This window comes from Podospora pseudopauciseta (genome assembly GCF_035222475.1).
Source record: "Podospora pseudopauciseta strain CBS 411.78 chromosome 7 map unlocalized CBS411.78m_7, whole genome shotgun sequence".
Classification (NCBI taxonomy): Eukaryota; Fungi; Ascomycota; class Sordariomycetes; order Sordariales; family Podosporaceae; genus Podospora; species Podospora pseudopauciseta.
In genome coordinates, this window is record NW_026946667.1 from 1354392 (window position 1) to 1377301 (window position 22910).

The following is a 22910-nucleotide window of genomic DNA, read 5'->3' on the forward strand; positions in this document are numbered from 1 at the left end:
TTCTGCAGCAACCGATCTCGCCCCAGGCAAAAAAAGAAAAAGAAGAGAAAAACTATCAGATCGTACGATGAGCCTCCCGCCTCTGCATCCCATGAAAACACACCCTTCCAACGCCGCCCGCCCCCCGTCGTATCTGTTGCTTGCCTCTTGCCTCTTGTCTCTTGCCTAGTCAGAAGATAGATCACATCTCTGAACTCATAGATAACAACTCTCACCCCACCCCCCTGTGTCATAGCATGTTTCCTTCCGTCAGGCCTCGGCCGAGCCCCCGAAAAATCGGACATGCCTTACCTATCATTCAGCTTGGATGTTGAACCGGAGAAGCTCAAACCGAGGTTCCCTAGGTAAGCCCCCATCTAAACCCCCCACACAGAGAACGGTTAGGAGCAGGATGCATATGCGATCCCAGAAGATAGAGTACGCGCAATATGCAAAGGCTTTTCATCCTTATCCAGTGCTTTCATCAACTTCTCCTCGACCCTTCCAGGCACACACACACACACCACACTGGAAGTGTTTTTCGGACCGAGAGAGGGGCCGAGATGCTATACTACCCTCCTATAAATATGGGTGATTCTACTTTGTTTTTTTGAGAATGTTATTCTAGGCATGTGAGTTGGTAGGTTGGTAGGCAGGGAGGGTTACGACCGATCGACATACATCTTGACGATCCACGAGCCTTCAAAACCGGGGGAAGGTGATAGCCGGGGAGAGACATGAATGTCATCTGGGAAAGTTGAGAAAAGAAGCTACCATGATGATCACCCCCAACTGGGTAATCCGAAGGGAAAAGAAAGGATGATTCTACATACAGGCAAATCCCCCAGCCCACCTTCAAACGTTGAATCACACCCCTCCTTTTCAGACCAATCCCCGTCCCTTACCCACGTCTTTGTCAAGCCTCAAGTCAATTACACCAGTGGTGAAACACCACCACAAAGGAATCCCACACATCATCAACACCACCACCATCTGTAACCCCCTTCCACCACCACCCTCACCCCTTACCTCGTATAACCTCTCTCTCTCAAAGAAACCGTAAACAAGAACGACAGGCTGTCAATAACACCGAAACCCTCCCCTACCAAGCAACTACCCAAGCAGTCAGCCCTTTCAAGGCTACCCAAAGATTATCCCAGCTGAAAGCCCACCCAAAAGTAAACAAAGAAACCCCCTCCCCTTTCCCCTCCCCCAAAATATCACACGTCACATTACGCCCCCCCTCCTCCCCCCATTTTGCCCGCACTCCACACATCTTCCCAGCTTTGTACAACCAGTCTCAATACCTGTTGAAATTTCCCAAAGACCATCCATGCATGACCAAGCCAAAACCGCAGTGGGCAAAATAACTACTAGCTCCGTAAATAAAACCAAGACAAGATAGCAACATCCTGAACCACGCATGAAAAGATACCTAGGCAATCGAAACTCCTCTAAAGATAGCTTGTAGGTTTTCAGGATAGTTTGTAATTCTTTAAAAGATAATCTGTATGCCTTTAAGAGAGATATTTAACTCTCCATCATTACGCCTTTTCTGCCTGACAGAACCAGTTATTTTTGTCCATGGCATGCCAGCAGGTCAATGAGTTCTGCCTGGCCTTCTGCACCAAGCATACCACAAGATGTCAACAGTAGATAGCCACCAACACTCTTTAGACTCCTACTCTCAACAGAATTCTCTTTATTCAACTAATTCACACTACCCTTATTAACCCCCTCCCCCCTCTCCCCTCCCCTAAACTATCCCATTGCACAAAGCCAAAAACAAACAAACACACAAACCGACACAGGTGTGAGAAAATGTCCCTTATCCACCCCATAGCAAGAAGAAGAAGAAGAAGAAGAAGAAGAAGAAGAAGAAGAAGAAAATAAGATTTCATAACAGCCATAAACAATTCCCCCCCAATGCAAAAGGTCCCAACACTAACCCCCCCATCCCCCATGTCAAGAGCCCCTCTGAACAGACAGGAATTTATTACCGAGAAAGAAAAAAGTGCAACAGACCAGCATCAGAATACCCAAGTAAAGAAACAAACTCATGCAAAAAGATCGATCCCCTCTATCCAATCCACCCGACTGCTCACCCGGAGCAAGCGATGTTACTTTGCGCCTTAACCGCAAAAAACTGATAGAAGCAAAGGACAAACTTCGCTGTTGCTGAACCCCCCAAGAAAGCTGCAAACCCAAACTGTGCTCCTGAATGTAAAAAAGAAAATGGCAGTCATCAATCTGAAGCGCCACGCTCAAGAAAAGAAAACCCAAATCAATCCAACCAACCCACTTCACCCATCTCCTGTGCTGTTGTCCACATCAGTCTCCGTTTTGCCTGTCAAGATACCCAAAAGCAGTCAACCACCCATTTGTGCAAAGTTGTTGTTATTGTTGCTGTGCATCCCCTAACCCCCACCTATCGTCCCATGGCTACTGTGACCCGTCTCTGGGAAACCTCCCCGTCGGCGATAGGTAACTGTTATTACGATATAGAGTGTGAGAACCCGGCAGCGTCTCATATCCCGACGTCAAATAGGATTGGGGCTGCAAAGACGGGGCTTGCTCATGAGTCGGATAAACGTGCGATGTATGTGCCGGTTGCGCTTGCGTGTATGTATACATCCCGGACGCCGTCGTCTGAGCCGCCGGATTGTGTTGCCACTGAGTCGGATACAGCGTCGCCGGTCCGGTCGATCCTCCAAAATCGGCAGCAGATCCGTACATGGCTCGGCGGCTGTTGTCAACCTCTTGCATTGGACTGGCCAGATGAGGTGGCCCGCCAACCGTTAGGGAAACTCCTTCCACATAGTTTTGCTGTGTTGGTGCCAAATCGGTATGCACGATTGCGGGACCAGGATGAGCATCGCGCATCGCCATGTCGCTTCCGTAGCTCTGGACAGACATGGTTCGGGCGATGGGGTCCGGGGCATCACCGGTATCCTCCTCACGCTTGACCCGCTCGTATTCGGCCTCATGCCCATCGTCGTCGTCGTCCTCGGGCTCGTGGTTATCCGCCGTCACGAAGATTTGGGTGGTGGGGTCTGCAGGACACGTTAATCATCAGAAACTCAGTGCCTCAGTTTGCTCAGCACTCACCTATCTCACCCCTCTTGAGCTTCTCCTCCGCCTTTGCTACCTTAAACGCCTCCTTGAGCCACAGTTTCTTCTTCATGTTCTCCCCCGAGGCATTGAAGAAAGAGGCGGCAGCATCCATAGCAGCCTCCTCCAGCTTGGCCACAGTCAGATGTTGCGACCGAATGTCCTCGTGTTGCTTATGATTCGGCTCAGTAAGCATGCGGAGGATATGGGTCAGCAGGTGCACACGCTCTAATCAAAATATTAGCAACCTGGCGTTCTTTCAGATTCAGATACCCAAGAGTATGATGGTACACAGACCTTCTTTCTTGATGTGATCCGGTTCCTTGTGCCTCAGAAGCACTCTGTTAGGACCATAGTCATTTGGCCACCACCTTGGTGCCGCCTCTTGACCCTTTGTATAAGGATGGTTCGTCTGCTTTTTGGGCTCCATAAGCTTCACAAAGGCCTTGGCAATGCACCGGCAGAGGATCTGGTGACAGAGCCGAAAACGACGTTCATAAAAGGCCCGCACAACATCCGAATCTCCAATCATGATGGTGGTCTTCCTCGACCCGGCAGTGACAGTAGCCACCTCCTCCTCCTCCAACGACCGTGATGCTCTGGCCCGTCGTGGGCGTTTCCTGCGTTGGGAGGCAGCGCCATGATCAAACTCGTCATGATCATATCCTCTGTCGTGACGACCGTATGGGCCTACAGCATGCGCATAATAGAGATCATTACCAGAATAATCTCCCTGAAGAGGGCCAGTCTCTCCTGCAATCGTGTTAGCATACATCGGAATGAAAGATGACATGGATGAGGTTCCGTACTTGATACGTGTGGGGGTATTCCTTGCTGATACTGCAGGAAGATGTTCATGTGGAACATCCTGCTAGCATCTACCGCATCGACATTCTCTGGACCAGAAAAGAAAGCGTGCTCGCCATTCTCGAGGGTAACTGCAAGAAAGAAGTTCTTGTGGTTGATGTGGCAGACTTCTCGCAACGCTCTGCCAACTGTCTGCAACACTGTTAGTTCCTGTTTTTAGGAAGAGAGGAGATGAGATTCAGTTCTAGACACGTACTGCAGGAGGCACTGTCCTAACAGAATCTGGTGCCAGGTAACGGCCATCCCCTGGAGCCGGCATCAGACCGGCTCTTTCTGGTTGCCACGCTTGCCTTGGATGAGCAGGTCGGGGATAGACATGGCTGTGAGTATTAACCATGATTGCGGTGAGTCGACTTGAGCTCAAAGTTGTGATGGTGCTAGGTGAGGTTGGAGGTGTTACAGTGCTGGAATCAGATGGGTCTGGGGGGCTTCACGCTGATATATCCGTTGGCACCCAATCACTTGTGCCCAGGAAGGGGGAGGGGGGGGGTGGTCAGACAGCCTTTGTTGGATGGTTGTGATAGCGACAGAGCCTGAAGGTGAAGGAACCCTTGCTAGCGTTTAGCAGGGAGAGGAAGCTTGTCAAGACGCCGTCAACTTATTGCAGGCGGGCAGACGTTGGTTAACGGTGCCAAAGGTTAGGGAAGCCACGGGTATTCCTGATGATCGGATGGAACGGAAGGCAACGTGCTGGTGGCCGAGATGGAGACGGGAGGGGGACCAAACAGCCAGAGTCCCTGGTAGTCCAATGACAGCTCTGATGGAGACAGTAATGGCTGGGCCACAAAGAAGGTCGATGGCTGCTTGTCAGGGAGCAATTTCAGTGCTGTTTGCAATATTGATGCTGGAGGTGGAGACACTGGGGTGCTGGTCTCAAACACAAGTGTGAGATGGGGGCTGCGAACTCCTGGGTGGGAGATGGACCACGGTCAGTCTTTGTTGTCTGCAAGTTGCATGAGACACTCTGGTGGTCAGGACTCACCAGTCAACGGCGGTTCTCTTCCGTCTAATATCCACCAGGGGCTGGACCCTCAACGTAGCTGATGTGGGTGCAGGATGCTGATGTCAATGTGGAGGTGAGAAGGTGCGTGCATGTGGGTGTGTGGGTAAAAACAAAAGTGTATATAGTGTGTAGAAATACGTATGTATGCGGGTAAGGAGGGCGCCCCCTGCCTTTCAAGAAGCTGGTCCTGAATCCAGCCTGGATCCTTGGGCGCAAGGAACCTCGAAAAAGCAGCGGCTAATGACAAGCAGAACACGAAAAGGTGGCGGGAGCAGGCCGGCCTAGACGGAACAGACAGTGGTTTGAAAAATCCCCAACACGGTGGTTCCTGAAGACGATAGTCCTGACGATCGTGGGGGAGAGCGCAAGAAATAGCAGATCGAGTACATGCAGAAATGTATGCAATAAGCAGCTGTCACTCTGCTGCCGAGCTGGTGATCACCACGAGCAGGGCCGAGCCTAGAGGCTTGGTGTTGGAGGTGACTGGCTCCGCTCTTGTTGAAGAGCGTGTGGGTGGTGAGGGCTAGTGTGTGAATGGTGAGAGTTCTGGTGGTGTCAGAGAAACAGTCAGTATGTCGAGTTGGGCTTGTCGTGGGTTCATGCAGGTGTCGAAACAATGCTAGACCAGAGAGAGAGTGCTTCCGAAAAAGGAGGCAGGAGACGGGGGAGGAAAATATAGAAGGGATCGACCGCTTGTCACACAGAAAAAAACAGTTAACAGCTACAAATTTCTGGGCATTTGATTGAGGCTTCAAATCGGTAGGCTGTCGGGGTTGGGACCACAGAGGTCAGCACAGAGGGCGAGAGTACGACAGCGGACAAACGAGTGGGTGATTGTTCTACTCGATAGCCAGTTTGAACTTGGCAGCCCAACTGCAGAGTGACCAGGCACTGCAGGACGGACTGCAGCGGCAGCGGGTTTTGCTCTCAAGGCGACTCGATTGGGACCTTGGGAGTGTCGGGTCGCACTGTAGTTGCATGTATATCGGGAGCGTGCAGCGGGGTATGGGAGAGACGACGACGGTGGTGGTGGTGGTGGTGAGGGGGTGTGCCAAACGCTGACGATTCAGCCATGGCCTCAGCCGGCATGGGTCCATGTTGCAAGACAGCCCCCCAGCCCGTGTTCGACTTTACTCTTGCTGTCCACCAGGCGGCAACACCGTTGTTACGATGCGATAAGTGCCACGGGAGCTTGACCTTTCTGTGATCTGTGGCACCTAAGTAAACATGTACTGATTAAGGGCCTGATACATTCCATATACCTCATGTTCTACCTTCTTAACACGATGGCAGAGGCCGTGGTGATATCGCAATGTATGCTGCCCCTGGCAGTCCTAAATCTCGCAGAGCAACCAACACGAGGGGACGGCCGACTGTCGGCACAGTTGTACGAGTACTGTATTCGTACTGTTAGGTGTTGGCCTGGTGAGGAGAGAGGTGAGACAAAATGATAAGGCGTCAGCCGTCGTGCTGCTCCTGGATACCTGGTAAAGGTCCAAGCTCCTCAAGCTCCTCAAGCTCCTCAAGCTTCCGCCAGGTTAGGTAGATCTCGTCCCTGTGGGGCCGGGGCGGGGGTTAGTTACGGGGGTCCACCGACTGCGCGAGTTCGCGATTTCCTGGATCCCGGAAACAGCTTCCCAAAGAAGGCGCGACAGCTTCGGCGAGGTGGAGTCGTCGAGAGCACGAGCCAATTGTCTGATGAAAGTGTCAAAAGTTTATCATGACAGATGATGCCCTCTTCTATGCTGTGCTCTGCTCCTCAGGCAGATACCGAGATGCCCAAACGATTTGACGCGCATTGCCAAGGACACAATCATCCTGCCAGTGGATATAGGGCGATGATCAATGCCTCGGTATGCTCCTTGTTGTGCACAATCTAACATCTCCATCTCCGCCAACAAATGCCCAACTCTGCTCTCCCTCACGAAGCAGGCTAGAGCATTAATCATCGCTTAGGTGACCTGCCCAACTGCTGCCATGCTGCGGCCAGAGATGCACGCAGTAAGCAGCAAGATGGATGGGGAAATCAAGGGATGCACTTGTCGCCGAATTCTGCTCTTTCTGCATTGTTGCGCTTCCAGCTTGTCAGGCTTTTGATGTGACGCTGCTGATTCGACTCGACCGGTCTCCGCCAACCGCTGTGTACCGTACCCGAGCGTAGCCTAATGGTGCATTTTCAGGCCAAACACCTTCTATCGTCAGAAATCAATTGCCCAGTGACAACTGGGCAAAAAATAACATATAACCGCATCGCTGCCAGAGCTGCAATTGCGTGCTGACCACACCACACTCAACCGTTGGGCAGCACCTACCTCTAACGCAATCGAGCAACTTTGGAAGGAACACCCGAGAGGGAAACAACCAGGGCACCTCACCAAAGACAGGAACAACAGGAGAAAGGCAGGAGCACCTCACTTCATGTGGAGAGAGAGAGGAAGCTACCCCCACTGCCTCGACTTCTATAACTGCCATCTATCTGCTGCCTTATCTTTTCCCTTCGTTACATTTCCTTATCAAAGGGAAATATTCCTGCTGGGTCAGACTTGCAACCAGTGCAACTGCCGGTTTTCTGATTACCTAATCATGGCCTCGACGAGTCTCCAGCTCTGGCCAACTTCACCACTTCTTCGTCTCCTCATATCTCACTTCTAACCTGTTGTCAGATGCGCGGTACCAGATTGCCGGAACGGCCCTTGCCCACCCGTCCGCCGTCTCTGGTCAACTTGACGAAAACCGCATTTGACAGCATTGGCCGACAATCTCTGCTGTTTCTTGCCAATTCTTGCGGGGTCGGCTTACCTCTTTGGAGGACATGGTGCTACAGTTGGTTCTCACCACGCCCAGCCGCCAGGATTCCTCGGTGGAAATGAAACCACTCTCTCGGGACCGGCATTCGGACGTCCATCGTTGACCTCATCGTTTTCTGACCGCCAGACGCCATCATTTCTTTTGGGCATGGAATCTCGCTGGCTCGTCGTGGATTTCCACAGCTCTCAGAAAGGAGAAATGTCCTCCGATCCTGGCTGGCATTGATTGCCTGCCAACCGCCTGCGATAATCCCCCCCCCTCCCCGCTTCCATCGATGACCATACAGGCTCCTTTGCAGCGCATCTCGGGCAGTCTGCCCTATCAGACGCCACCAGATTAGCCAGGCCACAGTTTGTGGCTTCCCCTCCTCTTGAAACAGCAACCGCCGTCAACCAACATGTCTTGCTGTCGTCGCATGCATTGGGCACAGATACTGACTGTACATGCTGGTCATCACCAAAGCCAAGCCTCCCGGTCCAGATCTCGACAGGTCCCTATGTTTCTTCGTCCAACCACATCTTGCCCAAGTCAACCAATCAACGGCATGAAAAGCAGCCCTTTTCCCCCAGGTTTTGACAGCCACAGACTAGGGGTGGCCCAAGCGGCCCGAGGATAAGTTACACAAACAAACTTGTCGTGGGCCGACGTGTTTCTATGGCTATTCCCCTTTCAGTTTCTCTTGCATGGTGAGAAATGCCACGGCGATCCAACTGGCTATGAATCAGCCTGACGGCGGAAATGGCGCGCACAAACAAGGCGGTGGCTGGCAAGCCTTTTTCGACCATCATCAATCACCAGTGGTTAGTGCAACTGGGCTGTTACCGAGCTGGTGGTAACCTCCGTAACCTCTCGGAGGAAAACACCACGGAAAATCATTGCTTCCGACAGCGAAGGATCCAGCCTTCCAGCCAACACTAGAAGGATCATTTTTGGCAGGCGAGGTGTCAGAAGCAGCCAGAGCGGGAGCGGCTGGAAATGTGTGTCTGGCTGACATCAGGGCTTCAGACAGCTGGCGTCTTACTCGCGAGATGGTGTGCTATCGACCTCCCAACCTGGGGAAGAGGTTGGCCCAACATGGTAGTCCCGTAGCCGTCTTGTCCCAGCTGGTTTCGAGGTTTCAGCATTGGAGCACCTGTTGGTTGCGTCCATACCACGACCGCAACGCTCACCACGATGGTTCACAGTGCTGACGCTGCGCTCATGCATCTCCTGGCTGGTTCCACAACGCAGGGCACATCGATAGCCACGGCAAGCGTACCCTTCGCAACTTGCAACACCAACACCAGGCATTGCTACAAGAGTCCGAACCTCTCGGTCTTTGATGCGCACCAACGACCTTTGCATAGCTTCTTCACTAGTTGACGCCGAACAAGCTAGAACAACATCGCCAACAACGCAGCACGCAGCAAAAAGGTCTTGTCAACGATTTATTTTCCTGATAAGCTCATCGGTTCGACTTGGATGAGACACGAGAGGGTCTAACTGAGAGCAGCTTACGACTTCCGACGCCAGTCGTCTTGATCATCGCCCGCCTCTTTGCTCGGTTGCAACGCGCACTGTCGAGTATGTACATCCAGGCATATCACGACAGCTATGCCTAGGATCACCTTGTCCTCGATGGCCAACCCCTTTTTGTGCTCCCACAGCACGCTTTCAACTCGACAGTAGCCTGGGCACCTGTGTAACCCACCCCAAAGGGCAGTTCAATGTACCGCCTAATCTTCGAGTCTGGGTCCCTCCATTATGAATATCTCAACCACTCATCCGTCCCTCCTATTTTCCCGGTGTCTGCTGTGCTACAAACCCATTCGGCGTGTCCTGTCCATCTGGTATCGATTGCCGAAGGAAACTGTATGAGGCCTTATCCCCGCACCTGTGACTGTCTGCGTGATCAGCAGCTCATGGCCGTTTAAATGGCAATGATGTTGGGGCTATCCATGCCCACGTAACACAACCGCTGCGTGTGCGTCGTGTCAAGCCATTTTTTCTAAACATGCATCGATGAGGCATCTGTCAGGGCGCGAAACGAGGGGAACGGTCACTATCGATTTACAAGACGACAAAATGAAGGCATATCCACACCTTGTCAGATCATACCGGCTCGCGTCCCATGCGAGGATAGTCCACACGCCGACCACGATTGAATCCCTTATCAAGAAGGACATGTCTTTTATTAGCTTGGTTTGACTGAAAACCAATCATCTCATCACTACCCTCCATCCCATCATGGCCTCCGCCGCAGCCGCACGCATGTACACACCACGACCCTTACACAAAGAACTCCAGATTTCCGTGTTGATACTACACTGGAAGGGCCTATCCTTTCCACTTTTGTGTGTCGTAGTCGACGCAACCTAACGCTTACTTTTCTCCCCAAGAGCATGGTGTACACTTTTGCCAGGAAACCAAGGAGAGAGGCTCGCCTTGTCGATGAGACGGCCATCTTGTTGATATTCATGATATTCAACGGCCATGTCAATCAGGAACAGCTTTTTTCTTTGGTGTAGCATCCAGCTCGCTTAACTGTCCTCCCAAGGTTAATCCAAACAAGATCCTTGCAGGCCGTTGTTGTGTGGTTTTTTGGGGTTCGTTACAACATGGCACCAACAGAAGCTCATCACCCCCTGCCTATCCCGCTTTGTCAACCACACCCACAGCCTTTTTGATTAATGGGTTTTTTCGGAGTATCGGGATACACGGCAGGAAGGATAGGTCACGAGATTGCTCACGGGGGTCTGGGGTGTGACTGGACAGTGTGTGGATTTGCTCTGACCGCACACCATCTTTTTTGGGAGGGAGTGTGTGGTGGTGTACAACACCTTCTGATGTCTGCGTACGCAAAAAATCTGTGAGATTTGAGGTACGAATGGGTAAAGGCGGGTTACTGGTTTGGGGGATTCCGGTTTTTATTGCTGACGTTTATTTGGTTATCAGCAATGTCTGTTTTCATCTCCATCGATAAGCTTGATGTCTTTTGGGAAACAGACGGTGCTGACCGCTTCCTCGTTTGAGTCTTTTTGTTTCTTGGAAGGCGTCGCCAACAAGGAAGCAAAATATAGGCGAGACGAAACGAGCAAAAGGGCCGCGATTAGAAGGTATGTTGCTGTGGACAGAATAGATGGCGCTATCCTTTTGGGCATAATGAGTATCCTTCTAGACGTATTTTTTTTTTCTAATAATCACTCGGCAGTACCAGTTATCCTGTCCACGACGACATGGGAAGGTAAAGCAGAGCAAGGCAAGGGATGGAAATCCTTCGCGGGGTACCACCACCACAGATTGAAACGAACCAACAAGGGTGCCCAAAAAGAAAGGAGGCTTGCATCGAACCGGTCTGTCGGTCTCGATGTTCTCCACATTTTATTTCTGTTTTGAGGATGAAAAGTGACATGATCTGACGATGACGGTGGGCTTCAGCCCATGCAGATAGATAGATGCTGGCAGCACCGCCAACCTGGTGACTGGTTGGGGATACGATCTGGGGGGATATGCACCGTCGGCAAGTTTCTACATGAGAAGGAAGGGCGCTAAATTAGACGGCACCATTGAAACAGGAAAGAGCAAAAGGAAAAAGAATCACCATCTGCACAGAGGGGTCAGAAGGGCTGGGGAGGTGGAAAGGAAAGAGAATCATGAAAAGCACAAGAACTTGAAACAGGTGTGTGAGAATTTTAAAAAGAAGAACCGCTAAAGGTAGACGCCAAAGGGCCAACGATCATGCGACAGGGCGAAGCCGATCAACGTGAGGAAAAAGGTGAGGGATATAGGTACATGGCATGTAGATGATTGACTATGAACAGGGCCTAGGTGATGGATGAAAAGAAACGAAAGGACTCTCTTCTCATAGAAAATCAAGCTTCAACCCTCAGAAGAAGGAAAAAAAGAAAAAGGAAGAAAAAACCCGAGGAAACCCCCCCTACCCCCCCTCCCCTCAAGATCGATCAAAGATCAGAGCTGCAGGAGTGGTGACAGATCGGGGGAGTTGGTTGTCAAAAGTTCTGTTATTTTCCTCGGCAACCTACCCTCCCTCAAACCTGCCGGATCTCACAGCTCGCTCCATCAGAATCGAAATCTCATCATAACTGATCATTTCTGTTCCCTCATTCTTTTAGACATGAATGATGATGATGATGTGTTGTGTTGTTTACATGTTTTGATCCCACCCCCGCTTATGATATCTACTCCTGCAGCCCCTTTTATCAATCTTGAACTCCCCACAACCCATTGTATACATAGCACCACTCTTTTCCCCATCCCCCCCTTCAGACAGCTCGTGTCTCCCCTTCCCCAAGTGTCCTCCCCCTTCAACCAGCCCTTTGGCCTTACTCCTCCGCCAACCCCGCCTCCCTAACCAACCCATAAAACACCCCCCTCTTCTCCATCAACTTCTCGGGCGTATCAAACTCCACCACCTCCCCCCTCTCCAACACCACGACTCTATCACTATCCAAAATAGTATTAATCCTGTGCGCCACAGTGATAATCGTCCTGTTCGCAAACAACGGTCCCCTCAGCGTGTTCTGCAGCAGCGCATCAGTCTGGACGTCCACCGCGGCAGTGGCTTCGTCCAAAACCAAAATGTTAGACGGGGTGAGCATGGCTCTTGCAAGGGAGACTAGTTGGCGTTGGCCTTGGGATAGGTTGGATCCTGAAATGAAGAAAAAGGGTTAGTAAACGGTGGGTAAAGGGGTGTGGGACAAAGAGAGAAAGAAGAGGCGGCCAATGAATGCTGTTCCCAAGTTTGTGTGTGTGTGAGAGAGAGAGGCTTGTTAAGCTTGATCCTGCGGCCAAACTCGCGCCGGTGTGATAGACCCCACACGGTGAATGAAAAGGCTCAAACTTGGCGTTTGACCGTTGGCGATTCTGAAAGTTTGGGATGCTCATTACTCCCAGTTGTTGCTGCTCTGCCTTATCGCCCTGCCGGCAGATTGTGGGTGTGATAACCCCTCCACCCACCCCCCCACCATGATCCTTACATTTCGGGGGGGCTGGGGTACAGAGGGGGGGGGGTATAAGGCAAGGTGATTAAGGTAGGGAGTGAAGGAGGGGGTGCAAAAAGGTAAAGGTGTAGTCGGTGAGCAATTCATGATTCCTAAGCAGCAGCACACAGGCAGGTTTCTTGATGTTGTCGTCGCAATGCCCTTCGGAGTCCGGCCAGCTTGTGTGTCCAACACACCCTCCTACGCACTCTCGGCGATCATGCAGGGGGAAGGATTGGATCGTGTATACGACGGAGAGACGGAATAGACAGAGAAAGAACAAGAGCAGACGGCGAGCGAAGCACCGAACTCCTCTTCCCGTCCTTCTACGTCTCATCGCTCTTCATGTCTCCTTCCGTCTCATCGCTCTTCATGTCTCCTTCCGTCTCATCCCATCCCATCCCATCCCATCCCATCCATCCCAATCCATCCGCTGTTACACGTGCAGATGACGGCATGCTTCATCTGTCCGTCATGCAGAACGCGCAACGCAAGGAAAGCAGCAACAGAGATATCGCTTTCGTATCAAGAAAATGTGTTCCCAAAGAATATGGTGTGGCAGCAGCACATGCAGCTAGCCGCGAACGCGCCGCCACCATGCCGAAGAGCGGGCAGCAGAACACCAACACTGAGGGTTGCACAATAACACACAAGTGCGGGAAAGCGAAAAGCCGATAGAAAGCGCAGAGACAATAGGGAAAACCACGTGGGAAAATATGTGGTGCTTACCTCCTTCGTGAATCTTAGCCTCCAAACCACCCTCCATGGAAGCGACGTGGTCCTTTAGCCGGGCATGTTCTGTGCAGCAAACAGATTGTTAGTTTTGTGTTCCCGTCATCAAGGCAAATCAGAGGTCAACAGAAAAACCCATGTGAGCTCCGAGATGGTGGGGGGAAAGACCGAAGAGGGGGGATAGAAACTAGATAGGGGGGCAATGTCACTCTGTGGTAAGTGTAACATGTCAAAATGAACGTACCGAGAACACTCCAGAGTTCGGTGTCATCGTGGACGTGGCCGGGGTCGAGGTTGTCCCGAACGGTGCCCTCGAATAGAGCGGCGTCCTGAGGGATGATGGCCAGGCGACGTCTGAGATCCAAGAGGCCAATGCTTGAGGTGTTGAGGCCATCGATGGTGATGTTGCCCGTGTCGGGCTCGATGATCCTGAAGAGGGCTAGGGTCAGCGAGGATTTACCGGCTCCGGTACGTCCCACGACACCAATCTTCTCGTGCGACTTGATGTCCAGGTTAATGTTCTTGAGAACCAAATCAAGACCCTCGCGGTAACGAGTGCTGTAGTTGTTGAACTCGACTTCGCCGCGGGCCGGCCAACTGACAGGCGGCCGATTGCGATGAACGATTTCAGGGGCCTCGCTTGGCAGCTGGGCATATTCAAGCACGCGCTCTACAGACACAATGTTGGTCTCGACCTCGACCGTCTGACGGACGATCCAGTTGAGGGACGTGGTAATCTGCAGGGCATAAGACATGGCAAAACCAACCCATCCTGCCGACAGCCCGCTGCCATTGACGACCGACATGACGGCGAAGCCAGCGGCGGCCAGAATCACTACGGCGCCAATAAACTCGAGTCTCACCGCCAACCATCTGTTGGCGCTGATGGAGGGGAAGTAAGCTCGCAAATTGGCATCTACCCTCCACTCGTTATCGACCTCGAACCTGTCCTGCTGACGGTACGCTCGGATGGTCGAGACACCGCCGAGTGACTCTTGAAAGTGCGCATAGATAGGACTTCGGCTCACGCTGTCAAGTCTCTTGAGCTCACGAGATGTGCGCAGGTAGTACCGCTGGATGAAGATGTACATGGCGCTGAGGGGAACGATCAGGGCAATGAAGGGAGGTACAGTGACCGAGATCATGACTAGCGTGAAGGCGGACTTTGCCAGGTTGTTGAACAACATGTTGAAGGTCCGGGCAATCACCTCGTCGACACGATAGATGTCACTATGTAAGGGTCGAGTTAGCACAATCTGAGCAACCCTCGCTAAAGGCAGACCGCCCCTTCTGCTCCGCTGTTGGACCGCCTGCAAGATACGTAACAGTAACGGAACACAACATGCCCACTAGTGTTGCCCAACCCACCGGAGCCACTCGATTCTCCCGTCTCATACAACAGTAGCTTGTGCCACGCTTCTGTCGGCGAACAGGAGCAAAACGGGGAGAGCCGAGGGACATAACCGGACAAACAAGGCCCTAAGAAGAAGCAACAGGATACGTACCTTGAGAACCTATTGAGAATGCGGCCGGCCGGTGTGACGTCGAAAAAGGACATGGGCGACCTGAAGATCGCCGTTGCCATCCTCTCGTGCAACTTTCTCGATGCCTATGCGAACCACCTATGAGCATGATACTTGGTCGCCTGCATCGCCATCGTCAATCTCACTCACCTCAATAGAGCAGAAGATCCAAAGAACAAGCGTTTGCACCACGGTAAGGGCGGCAGCGCCGACGCCGAACACGAGATAGAAGCCAAGATACCTGCCAGCATTGAGATTGGAGCCGTTCTTGGTGTTCTCGTCTGACCAGCTCTTGAGCCACAGATTCCCGCCTGCGTCATCAGAGTTAGCAGGAGGCACATCTAGGGGTGTAAACAACGAAGCAGCTATATATCGTCGGTATCCAAAGTGGAAGGAGACACATTGACTCACCAATTCCCGCAGTTTGAGCAGCGATGAGTGTGATCAGGTAGACACCAACGGCTGCGAGATTAGCAGTTTTGGCATACTCGGTGTAAACTGGAACAATTAGCACCGCGATCGACGATACCAAGATTAGAGACGTTAACAATGACGTACCTGACCACTTGACTTTGCCCTGTTCGGAGTGCTCCTTTGCCTGCTTGGTCCTGCTAGGGTTCTCTTCGTCGGTGAGCTTGCCCCTTGGGCCCCTGAAGCTGGCGGCACTGGCACGTCTGAGGGTGGTGTTGCTGCCCGTCCTAGCCTTGGGTTTCGAGGGGGACGATTGACTGGGACCTGGTTTGATAGACTGGAGGGTACTCAACCCTTCCTGGGCTTCCTCGATAGTATCTTTTTCTTGGCTGCTGCCCTCGGCATCAATGATGGTAGATGTTTCGCTGCCGCTGTCTGTGGGAGATACAGATTGGGAGCTCGGCCCAGAGCTGTCTTGGCCAGCGGTTTTGATAAGATCAAAGACCAAGCCCTTCATAGCAACAAGCTGCCTGTAGGTTCCCTTCTCGGCGATCTCGCCATCCTTGAGCATGCAAATGTAGTCAGATTGGATCAAGACTGGAATCGAGTTCGTGGCGAGGATTCTCGTTTTGGAGCTTAGAAGACCCTTGGGGCCAAGGACGTTATCGATAATGTGACGTCCGACGTGAGAGTCCACAGCGGATAGGCAGTCGTCCATCAAGTAAATATCAGCTCTCGCGTAAACAGCTCTGGCTAAGGCGACACGGGCCTTTTGGCCACCGCTGAGAGAAATGCCGCGCTCTCCCACTACGGTTTCGTCGCCGTCAGGAAGCTGAGCAAAGTCATCGAGCAAAGCGCAGGCCTTGACGGTCCTTTCGTAGAAATTGGAGTCATAACGATAGCCGAAGATGATGTTTTCCTTGACAGTAGCATTCATGATCCAAGAGGTCTGGCTGACGTAGGCGATTGAGCCTCTGATCTCAACATCGCCCTTGACCTTCCAGAGGTCGCCAAGGACACTCTGCAGGAAAGAGCTCTTGCCTGCTCCGACACGGCCTACGATGCAGGACAGCTCTCCCTTGTGAGCAGAGAAATTGACATCGTGCAAAACGTCCTTGGTTTCGTGGCGGTTCCAAGAAAAGGAAGCATCGCGAATGGTGACAGTCTCCTCGCCGAGCTCTTCAGCTGCTGGCTTGACAATAACAGCATCAGGCTGGATCTCTTCGGCGGTGAGGAACGAGGTAAGGCGACCGACAGCAACACTAGCTTCGATAATGGAGGTAATTACCATGGGTAGAACCGCCAGAGGGAAAGTCAGAAGGTTAAAGAGGGCTATGAAAGGTTAGCTCAAGTACTGTGAGAAGTTGAAGAATGATACACACCTAAGCAGGGGAAGACGATGTCGGTGGTCAGGGGCTTGTCGCCAGAGAAGACAAACACCGCAAATGTCGAGCAGGACACCAAGAAGGGTGTCGAGGACCATGTAAAGTTGGCAAAGGCCTGGCCAGCACCAATTCTGCGCAGGTTCTTGAGCTCCTGATCGTTTCTGATGTAGTTGAGCCTGTTCATAAAGGCCGCACCCCAGGCATACAACTTGATGCTCTTCATGTTGTTCACAATCTCGGCAATAAGTCGACTCCTGGCGTCCTTGTTCTTCATTTGCTTCTTTTGCAAATTCTTCATGAACTTTGCAATCATGCCATTGATCGGAATCATGACGATCATGACACCAACACCCGCAAGCATAGACCATCCGACGAGCTGGTATAGCGAGGCCAAGCAGATGATAATCTGGAAAGGGGCAGACCACAGCTGCTGGGCGAACTGCGTCAGATCCTGCAGCCGCTGGGCGTCCACCGCCATATAGTTGACAATGTCTCCGGTGGTCTTGCTCTTGCGGCCCTCGTTCGAAAGTCTCAATGACTTCTTGTAGATTGCCGAGGTCAAGCCACCCTTGATCCTCATACCGGTAACGAAAGCAAGCTGGAAATACTGGTGGATCATGGTGGTCTGGAAGACAGCGATAGCAAACATACCCAGAGCGATCGATGCGCCCTTGATCACGGGCTGGCGCTCCACGCCAGGAAGGTTCCAGGAGTCGACAAAAGAGAGCAGATACTTTAACAGCTGGGGCTGGGTAAACTGCGAGATATCGTTGCCAATTTTGAACAGAGCAGCGAGCATATAAGGACCACCATAAGCACGAATAAGCGCCAACCAAATCGACGGGTTCTTGCGAGTCTTGAGTTGGTGCTCCCAGGCAGTGGCAAACGCCTCACCCGTGGCCTTTGTGGTATCTGTCTTGGAAAGACCCCAAAGATCCTCCTCTGTCAGGAAAGTCGAGTAACCGTACTTCATAAGTGGCGTCATCCACGAGAAGGTAAGAAGGGAAAAGACAGTGGCGTATTCCACGGGACACTCCTCTTCGTCTACCAGAGCCTCGTATGTAGAGTTCTTCTTGGGCCACAACCACTCAAAGAAAAACTCGGCAATCGAAAGGCCAAACCCGACGCAATAGGTGACAAAGTAGGGCAGGTTGCTGGCAAAGATCTGCTGCGAGATCAGAGATCGAAGTTTGACGGAGAGGGCGATGATAAGAAATAGCCAGTAGAAGAGGACGACACCGTTGGCGTTTCGCAGTCTTTCGTGCTCGAGCCATTGGATGGTGAAAATCACACCGAGAGACACGATAGTTGCGACGGTTGTGTACACTCTAAAGTCGCCGTACCAGATACCGGGATAACTGATGATTTGGAACGCAAGTTGAACCGCAACGTTGGCGATGATGAGACCGAGCAATACCTATGCGCAATGTCAGCGCAACATCCTTCACCTTACATTCATGTCCATCCAGGCTTTCGCAACCTACCTGTTTGGTCCAAAAGTGCCAATCCTTGGAAACTGGATTTGGTTTTCTCCATTTGATCAACCACCCGATGGCCAATGACCCAGCAATGATTCCAAATGCAGCAACAGAAGCCACCCAGACATCGATAAAGCAAGGCGTAAAGTCCCATCGAAAGGGGCTCAAGGGACCCCAACCTTCTTCATTTCCACATAACGGCTGTCTCAAAGTCCTTTCCGCGCTCAGATACCCATGGCCAAACCCAGAAGAGAGGGAATGGTATCCTGTAAACGATCCGGTCTCAAAGAGAATCTTTTGCGACGACTGTTGCGGTTGCGGTGACAAGACCTGCTGCAGGCCGTCACCAAAGCGAGCCACGGCCTCGTCCATTGGCACAGATATTATTGCCGTCTCAAGAACTTAGGCGCAGACGTCATATCAGGCCTTCCTCTCCTTCACGACTTCCCCCAAAATGCGCCGAAAACTGGACTTCAATGGCGGGCGGTGAAGTCTCGAAACTAGCCCTGGTATCGGCGGCGGCTTCGCGGGGCGGATATGGATGACGTTCACGGAGTTTGGCGATCTCGGCACCGGCAAGACACGGGCGCAAAACCGAGAAAAGCGATGCGATCAAGTCGACAGCTACTGGGCTGGCTCGGCCAACAGGAGACAATTGAGGTTCGAGGGGCAAGGAATCAATGAAGGATCCTTCGTCGGCAAGAAGAAAAACCGAGAAAAGAGGACAAGCTTCGCCCGGCAGCCAACAAACGCGCCCTTGAATATGTCAGCAAGTTCTGGGGCCCTGGGGGTCTTTCTGGCAGTTATCGACAGGGGGAGCCTGGAGATGCAGCCGAGCTAAGCTGCATGCAGCTATCAAAGTGTTCACGGCCCCAGGTCATGCGGCTAGCGGGGGACTTTTGGCATCCGACAATTGGCTGCAACTGCTCTCTTTTCCCTCTTATCCGGATGCCAAGCCATGTACCTGCCTAACAGCTCACAGGGTGCCCCACCCGACGTCGGAGCTTTCACCCCACCAGCAACCGCTGTCCCATTTTCCATCCATCTTCAAGCTTTGCCTCACCACGGCGCCGGTGGCCAGTGTCCGGTGTGACGACAGCAGCTCTCTGCCCCGTGGTACGCAGTACACGATTGGTAATATGGAATGCTTCTTTCCACCTCACAATCTGTCTTTTCCGTGACATGTTGCGGGGAAGAACCGGCGCTCTGGGACGTGGTCGGGGCGTCTTATGCCGACACATCCACTGATGTGCTCTTCAGAGCAAAGTTGACGCAACCACTTGCAAATGCCATAGCAATGCTAATTACAATCGAAGCTAAGCCAATCCAACCAGTTCCATATTTGCTACGTACCTCTTCAGTCGAGAACTTTCCAAGCTTGTCATACCCATCTTGACAAAACTTCCACCGTTTATTCTTTCACACACCATATCGATAACGGCTTCCGGTCCCGCCGTCACACCTACCCCACCATTAGGGCAACCCCCTGCAATGACGTTGGAGAAAGCCCCTCCTCCCTCACCATCCATTCTAGAAAGCATGCCTCGCTCGACACCACCACAACGCTCACCATCACCACCACCAACATACAACGAAAGCGATTCTATCCCCCTGGAATCCCTCTCCCCAACCGGCCAATCCACAACCCCCAAACCACCTATTTCCCCATCTCTACCCCCCCTGAAAATCCCCTCCCAATCCCAACTCCCCACCCTCCTCTTCATCTCCATCCTCTTCCTAGCGTTCTTCCCCTCCCTCTTCCACACCCTCTGGACCCTCCCCTTCTCCTTCCTCTTCCCCTCCCACCACAACACCCCCACAAGCTACCACTCCCCCCCCTCAGCAGTAGCAATGTGGACCCAAAAACAGTTCACCCTCCCCTCCCGCTCTCGCGGCTCATACCTCATCACCGACACCATCATCAAGGAACTCCCCGAGATCAAAAACTACAAAGTGGGCTTGTTGAACCTGTTTATCCAGCACACCTCCTGCGCGTTGAGTCTGAACGAGAATTGGGACGAGGATGTCAGGGCGGATATGAGTGATGCGTTGGATAAGATTGTGCCGGAGCAAGGGCCGAAGGGGGAGGCGCTTTATAGGCATGATGCTGAGGGTGAGTTTGTTTCTAAGATGGGGACCAAAAAGGGATAGTAGGAGAGCTGACATGTATGGGGGTACCTAACCTAGGACTGGATGACATGCCTGCTCATGTCAAGAGTGCTTTGATTGGGGCTAGTGTTACTATTCCGATCAAGGATGGGAAACTGGTGAGTCTTGACTGGTTGTGGTGAGTGGAGGGAAAGGGGCGAAATGATGCTAATGAGTTGAAATAGTGCACCGGAACGTGGCAGGGGATCTGGTATCTCGAGTTTAGAGCCGCCAAGCATAGTCGCCGGGTTGTTGCTACGATACAGGGCGAGAAGGCTTGACTGGGGGAGAGGTTGTAGATTGGGAGAGGTTGGGGTTGATCGGGGCTTTTATGAGAGGATGAAGAGTTGTTGATGTTTATAGTAGCAGTATCTACATCAATGACAAGCATAACACCTCTGGTGCCCACCTGTTGTCTGCAAAGTCGTTCACTGAAGAATATGGATGTACGGATACTAGATAGGTGTCTTTAGTTTTTCACTTTGACTTTGCCGCTAGCATCCTGTTTCACAGAAACACACTGTGTATATCACACACCCAGATGCCGGCTGTAAATATCACGTCATGTGTGTTTTGTTCTTAGGTAGCCATGGGACTTGTCTCTTCCTCGTGGCCACGCCAAACAGCCATTTAAGGCGTAATAAGGTAGTCAATAGGTATCGATATTATTGTGCAAGAAGTACCTTGGTCTCTTCGGGCCTGTTGACTAGCACGTCGTCGGTATACCATATAATTATTGTTAACCTACCCCTTTCTAGAAGAAGAACAGGCCTTAAAGGATAGTTAGTACGCCTCAAAAGATAGCTAAGAGGTCTATTAACTATCTTTTAAGGCCTGCTTCAGTATTTTGCAGTACCAGTTATCTTGTCCACAACGTGACTAGGCATCTTTTGAGACCTACTCTTGGATTCTCAAGTTCCAATTCAGACATGGCTCGGTCTGTTTAGTAATTCAGTTGTGGAGGCTATACACAGGTATTCTCTTGACTTAGGTTGAACATCTTTCCCAGAGCATAATTAACTCTCAACAGGTTGGGATCTGGAAGCGGCACAGGGTTGCGAGCATCATTCTGTCTAAAGGTGACGCTTCGAGGTTCCATGCTCAGCTGATAGTGACCAATACCGCTCTCGAAGACATGCACGCGATAGGTGTGAGGCTGTTGTCCACTTCTTTAGCAACCAGAAGCTGGAGATCTTTTATAGCTGGACTTACCTCGCGTGTTGGTTCAAACCCAAACCGGAAGTCGTTGAACGGCAGGTATTTGGCTAGTATGATGGCGTCTTCCGCCTTGTTGATACTTGCTGTATTCGTGTATTAGGGATTGATGATGCCAAATAATGCCAAAAAGCCCATCATGTTACAGCCATCCTGCGAGTCTATATTCGAATACATTAGCTAGGTGTCGTTTGACTTGGGACTATCACGTCCACCTCTTCAACGTTTTTCTCGTCAAATTCCCCCCAAGTACGTGTGGCAATATGTGTGCCACAGTGTGCTCCTCCCAATACTGTCTCGTCTTCTCATGTGCGGACAGTTGGGTCATGAAGTACTGTTCCTGATAAGCCCCTCTCAGTACACAGCGGTACCCGTCCCGCTTTAAACAAGACGCTTCAAGATCTTCCTGCTTCTTTCTTGAGGCGGAATCTCTCTCGGCCCTGTAGTTACCGATGCCATGGTCAACTTTGGATTGGTCGGCAGGTTGAATTTGAGCATAATGTCAATGACCTTTCAAATAAGCCCATAAACGTCAAGATCCTAAACATACCTGGCTTGAGAATCGTGCCCGCAAGAAAATTTCTTAGCTGTCGCAGCTTTTCGGGAGTCACGGAGAACTTGATGATTTCCTTCATGAGATTCTTACCTCCCTCGAGAGGTAAATGGTGGACAAAGGTCTCCAAGAAGTATCTTGTATCATACATCTGCGTGGTTGGTACATATTCCTTCAGAGAGTCTAGGCATTCAGTCTTCATTGCAAGAATCATCTCGTCATTTTCAATCTGCTGGACCGATGTCGATTGAGGTTTGCACGCGGTCAGCTCGGGCTCGCACAAGGGGGCCAACAGGGCTTCCACGAGGGAGAAAGCCAACTCATTTCGGCAAAAATGGCCTCCGTCGAGAAGTCGGGATGTTGCGGAATGGGCTCGGGCACAGTGGTTGCCTGCGAATGTGCTGGATATTCCGGAGTGGAGGCTGTTTCGGATTCGAGCTCGCCTTGCTCTTTCTCCGGTTTCTGACGAATAACCGCCGTTGACTGGAACACAAATGTGTCTGTGGATACGAAGGAATGTTGCGAGATGGGCGCCATCTTGCTGCGTATTCCTTTTCAGATAGGTAGGATGTTACTGGAACGTTGATCGGGGAGAAGTTTCTCTGGACAGAGTAGCAATAATAATAAATCAAACTTGGAATTTTAAAGTTTGGTGCCACTAGTTATCCTTTGGACCCGCTGTAGTCATCAGAGGCGCTTTCCCACAAATTACTCTTTA

At 51.6% G+C, this 22910-nt stretch overlaps 5 protein-coding genes across 5 annotated transcripts; 1 reads left to right on the forward strand and 4 right to left on the reverse strand.

Annotated features, from left to right (window-relative positions):
• Positions 1 to 1676: 1676 nt before the first annotated feature.
• QC763_707300 (uncharacterized protein) lies at positions 1677 to 6365 on the reverse strand. Its single transcript, XM_062915718.1, is given in 7 exon segments — positions 1677 to 1823; positions 1836 to 3032; positions 3088 to 3318; positions 3388 to 3843; positions 3900 to 4089; positions 4154 to 4864; positions 4940 to 6365. The coding sequence occupies 5 exon segments, from the start codon at positions 4292 to 4294 to the stop codon at positions 2422 to 2424; spliced, it is 1629 nt and encodes a 542-aa protein (XP_062761712.1). The 5' UTR covers positions 4295 to 4864; positions 4940 to 6365; the 3' UTR covers positions 1677 to 1823; positions 1836 to 2421.
• A 5725-nt stretch (positions 6366 to 12090) lies between these two features.
• YCF1_1 (ATP-binding cassette glutathione S-conjugate transporter ycf1) lies at positions 12091 to 12652 on the reverse strand (the record flags this gene model as incomplete). The annotated part of the gene is made up of 2 exons (XM_062906459.1): positions 12091 to 12398; positions 12586 to 12652. 2 exons carry the CDS (start codon positions 12650 to 12652, stop codon positions 12091 to 12093), a joined length of 375 nt encoding a protein of 124 aa, XP_062761713.1.
• Positions 12653 to 13321: 669 nt separating this feature from the next.
• YCF1_2 (ATP-binding cassette glutathione S-conjugate transporter ycf1) lies at positions 13322 to 19151 on the reverse strand (the record flags this gene model as incomplete). The annotated part of the gene is made up of 8 exons (XM_062906460.1): positions 18283 to 19151; positions 16796 to 18215; positions 15561 to 16745; positions 15414 to 15500; positions 15153 to 15313; positions 14985 to 15088; positions 13724 to 14709; positions 13322 to 13545 (listed from the first exon to the last, which is right to left on the reverse strand). The coding sequence occupies exons 1-8, from the start codon at positions 18646 to 18648 to the stop codon at positions 13322 to 13324; spliced, it is 4533 nt and encodes a 1510-aa protein (XP_062761714.1). The 5' UTR covers positions 18649 to 19151.
• Positions 19152 to 19327: 176 nt separating this feature from the next.
• On the forward strand, positions 19328 to 20843 carry QC763_707320 (uncharacterized protein). Its single transcript, XM_062915719.1, has 3 exons — positions 19328 to 20389; positions 20464 to 20543; positions 20610 to 20843. Exons 1-3 carry the CDS (start codon positions 19768 to 19770, stop codon positions 20703 to 20705), a joined length of 798 nt encoding a protein of 265 aa, XP_062761715.1. The 5' UTR covers positions 19328 to 19767; the 3' UTR covers positions 20706 to 20843.
• Positions 20844 to 21388: 545 nt separating this feature from the next.
• On the reverse strand, positions 21389 to 22729 carry QC763_707325 (uncharacterized protein; the record flags this gene model as incomplete). Its single annotated transcript, XM_062915720.1, has 5 exons — positions 21389 to 21580; positions 21637 to 21721; positions 21855 to 22104; positions 22190 to 22489; positions 22513 to 22729. The coding sequence occupies 5 exons, from the start codon at positions 22727 to 22729 to the stop codon at positions 21389 to 21391; spliced, it is 1044 nt and encodes a 347-aa protein (XP_062761716.1).
• Positions 22730 to 22910: the final 181 nt, after the last annotated feature.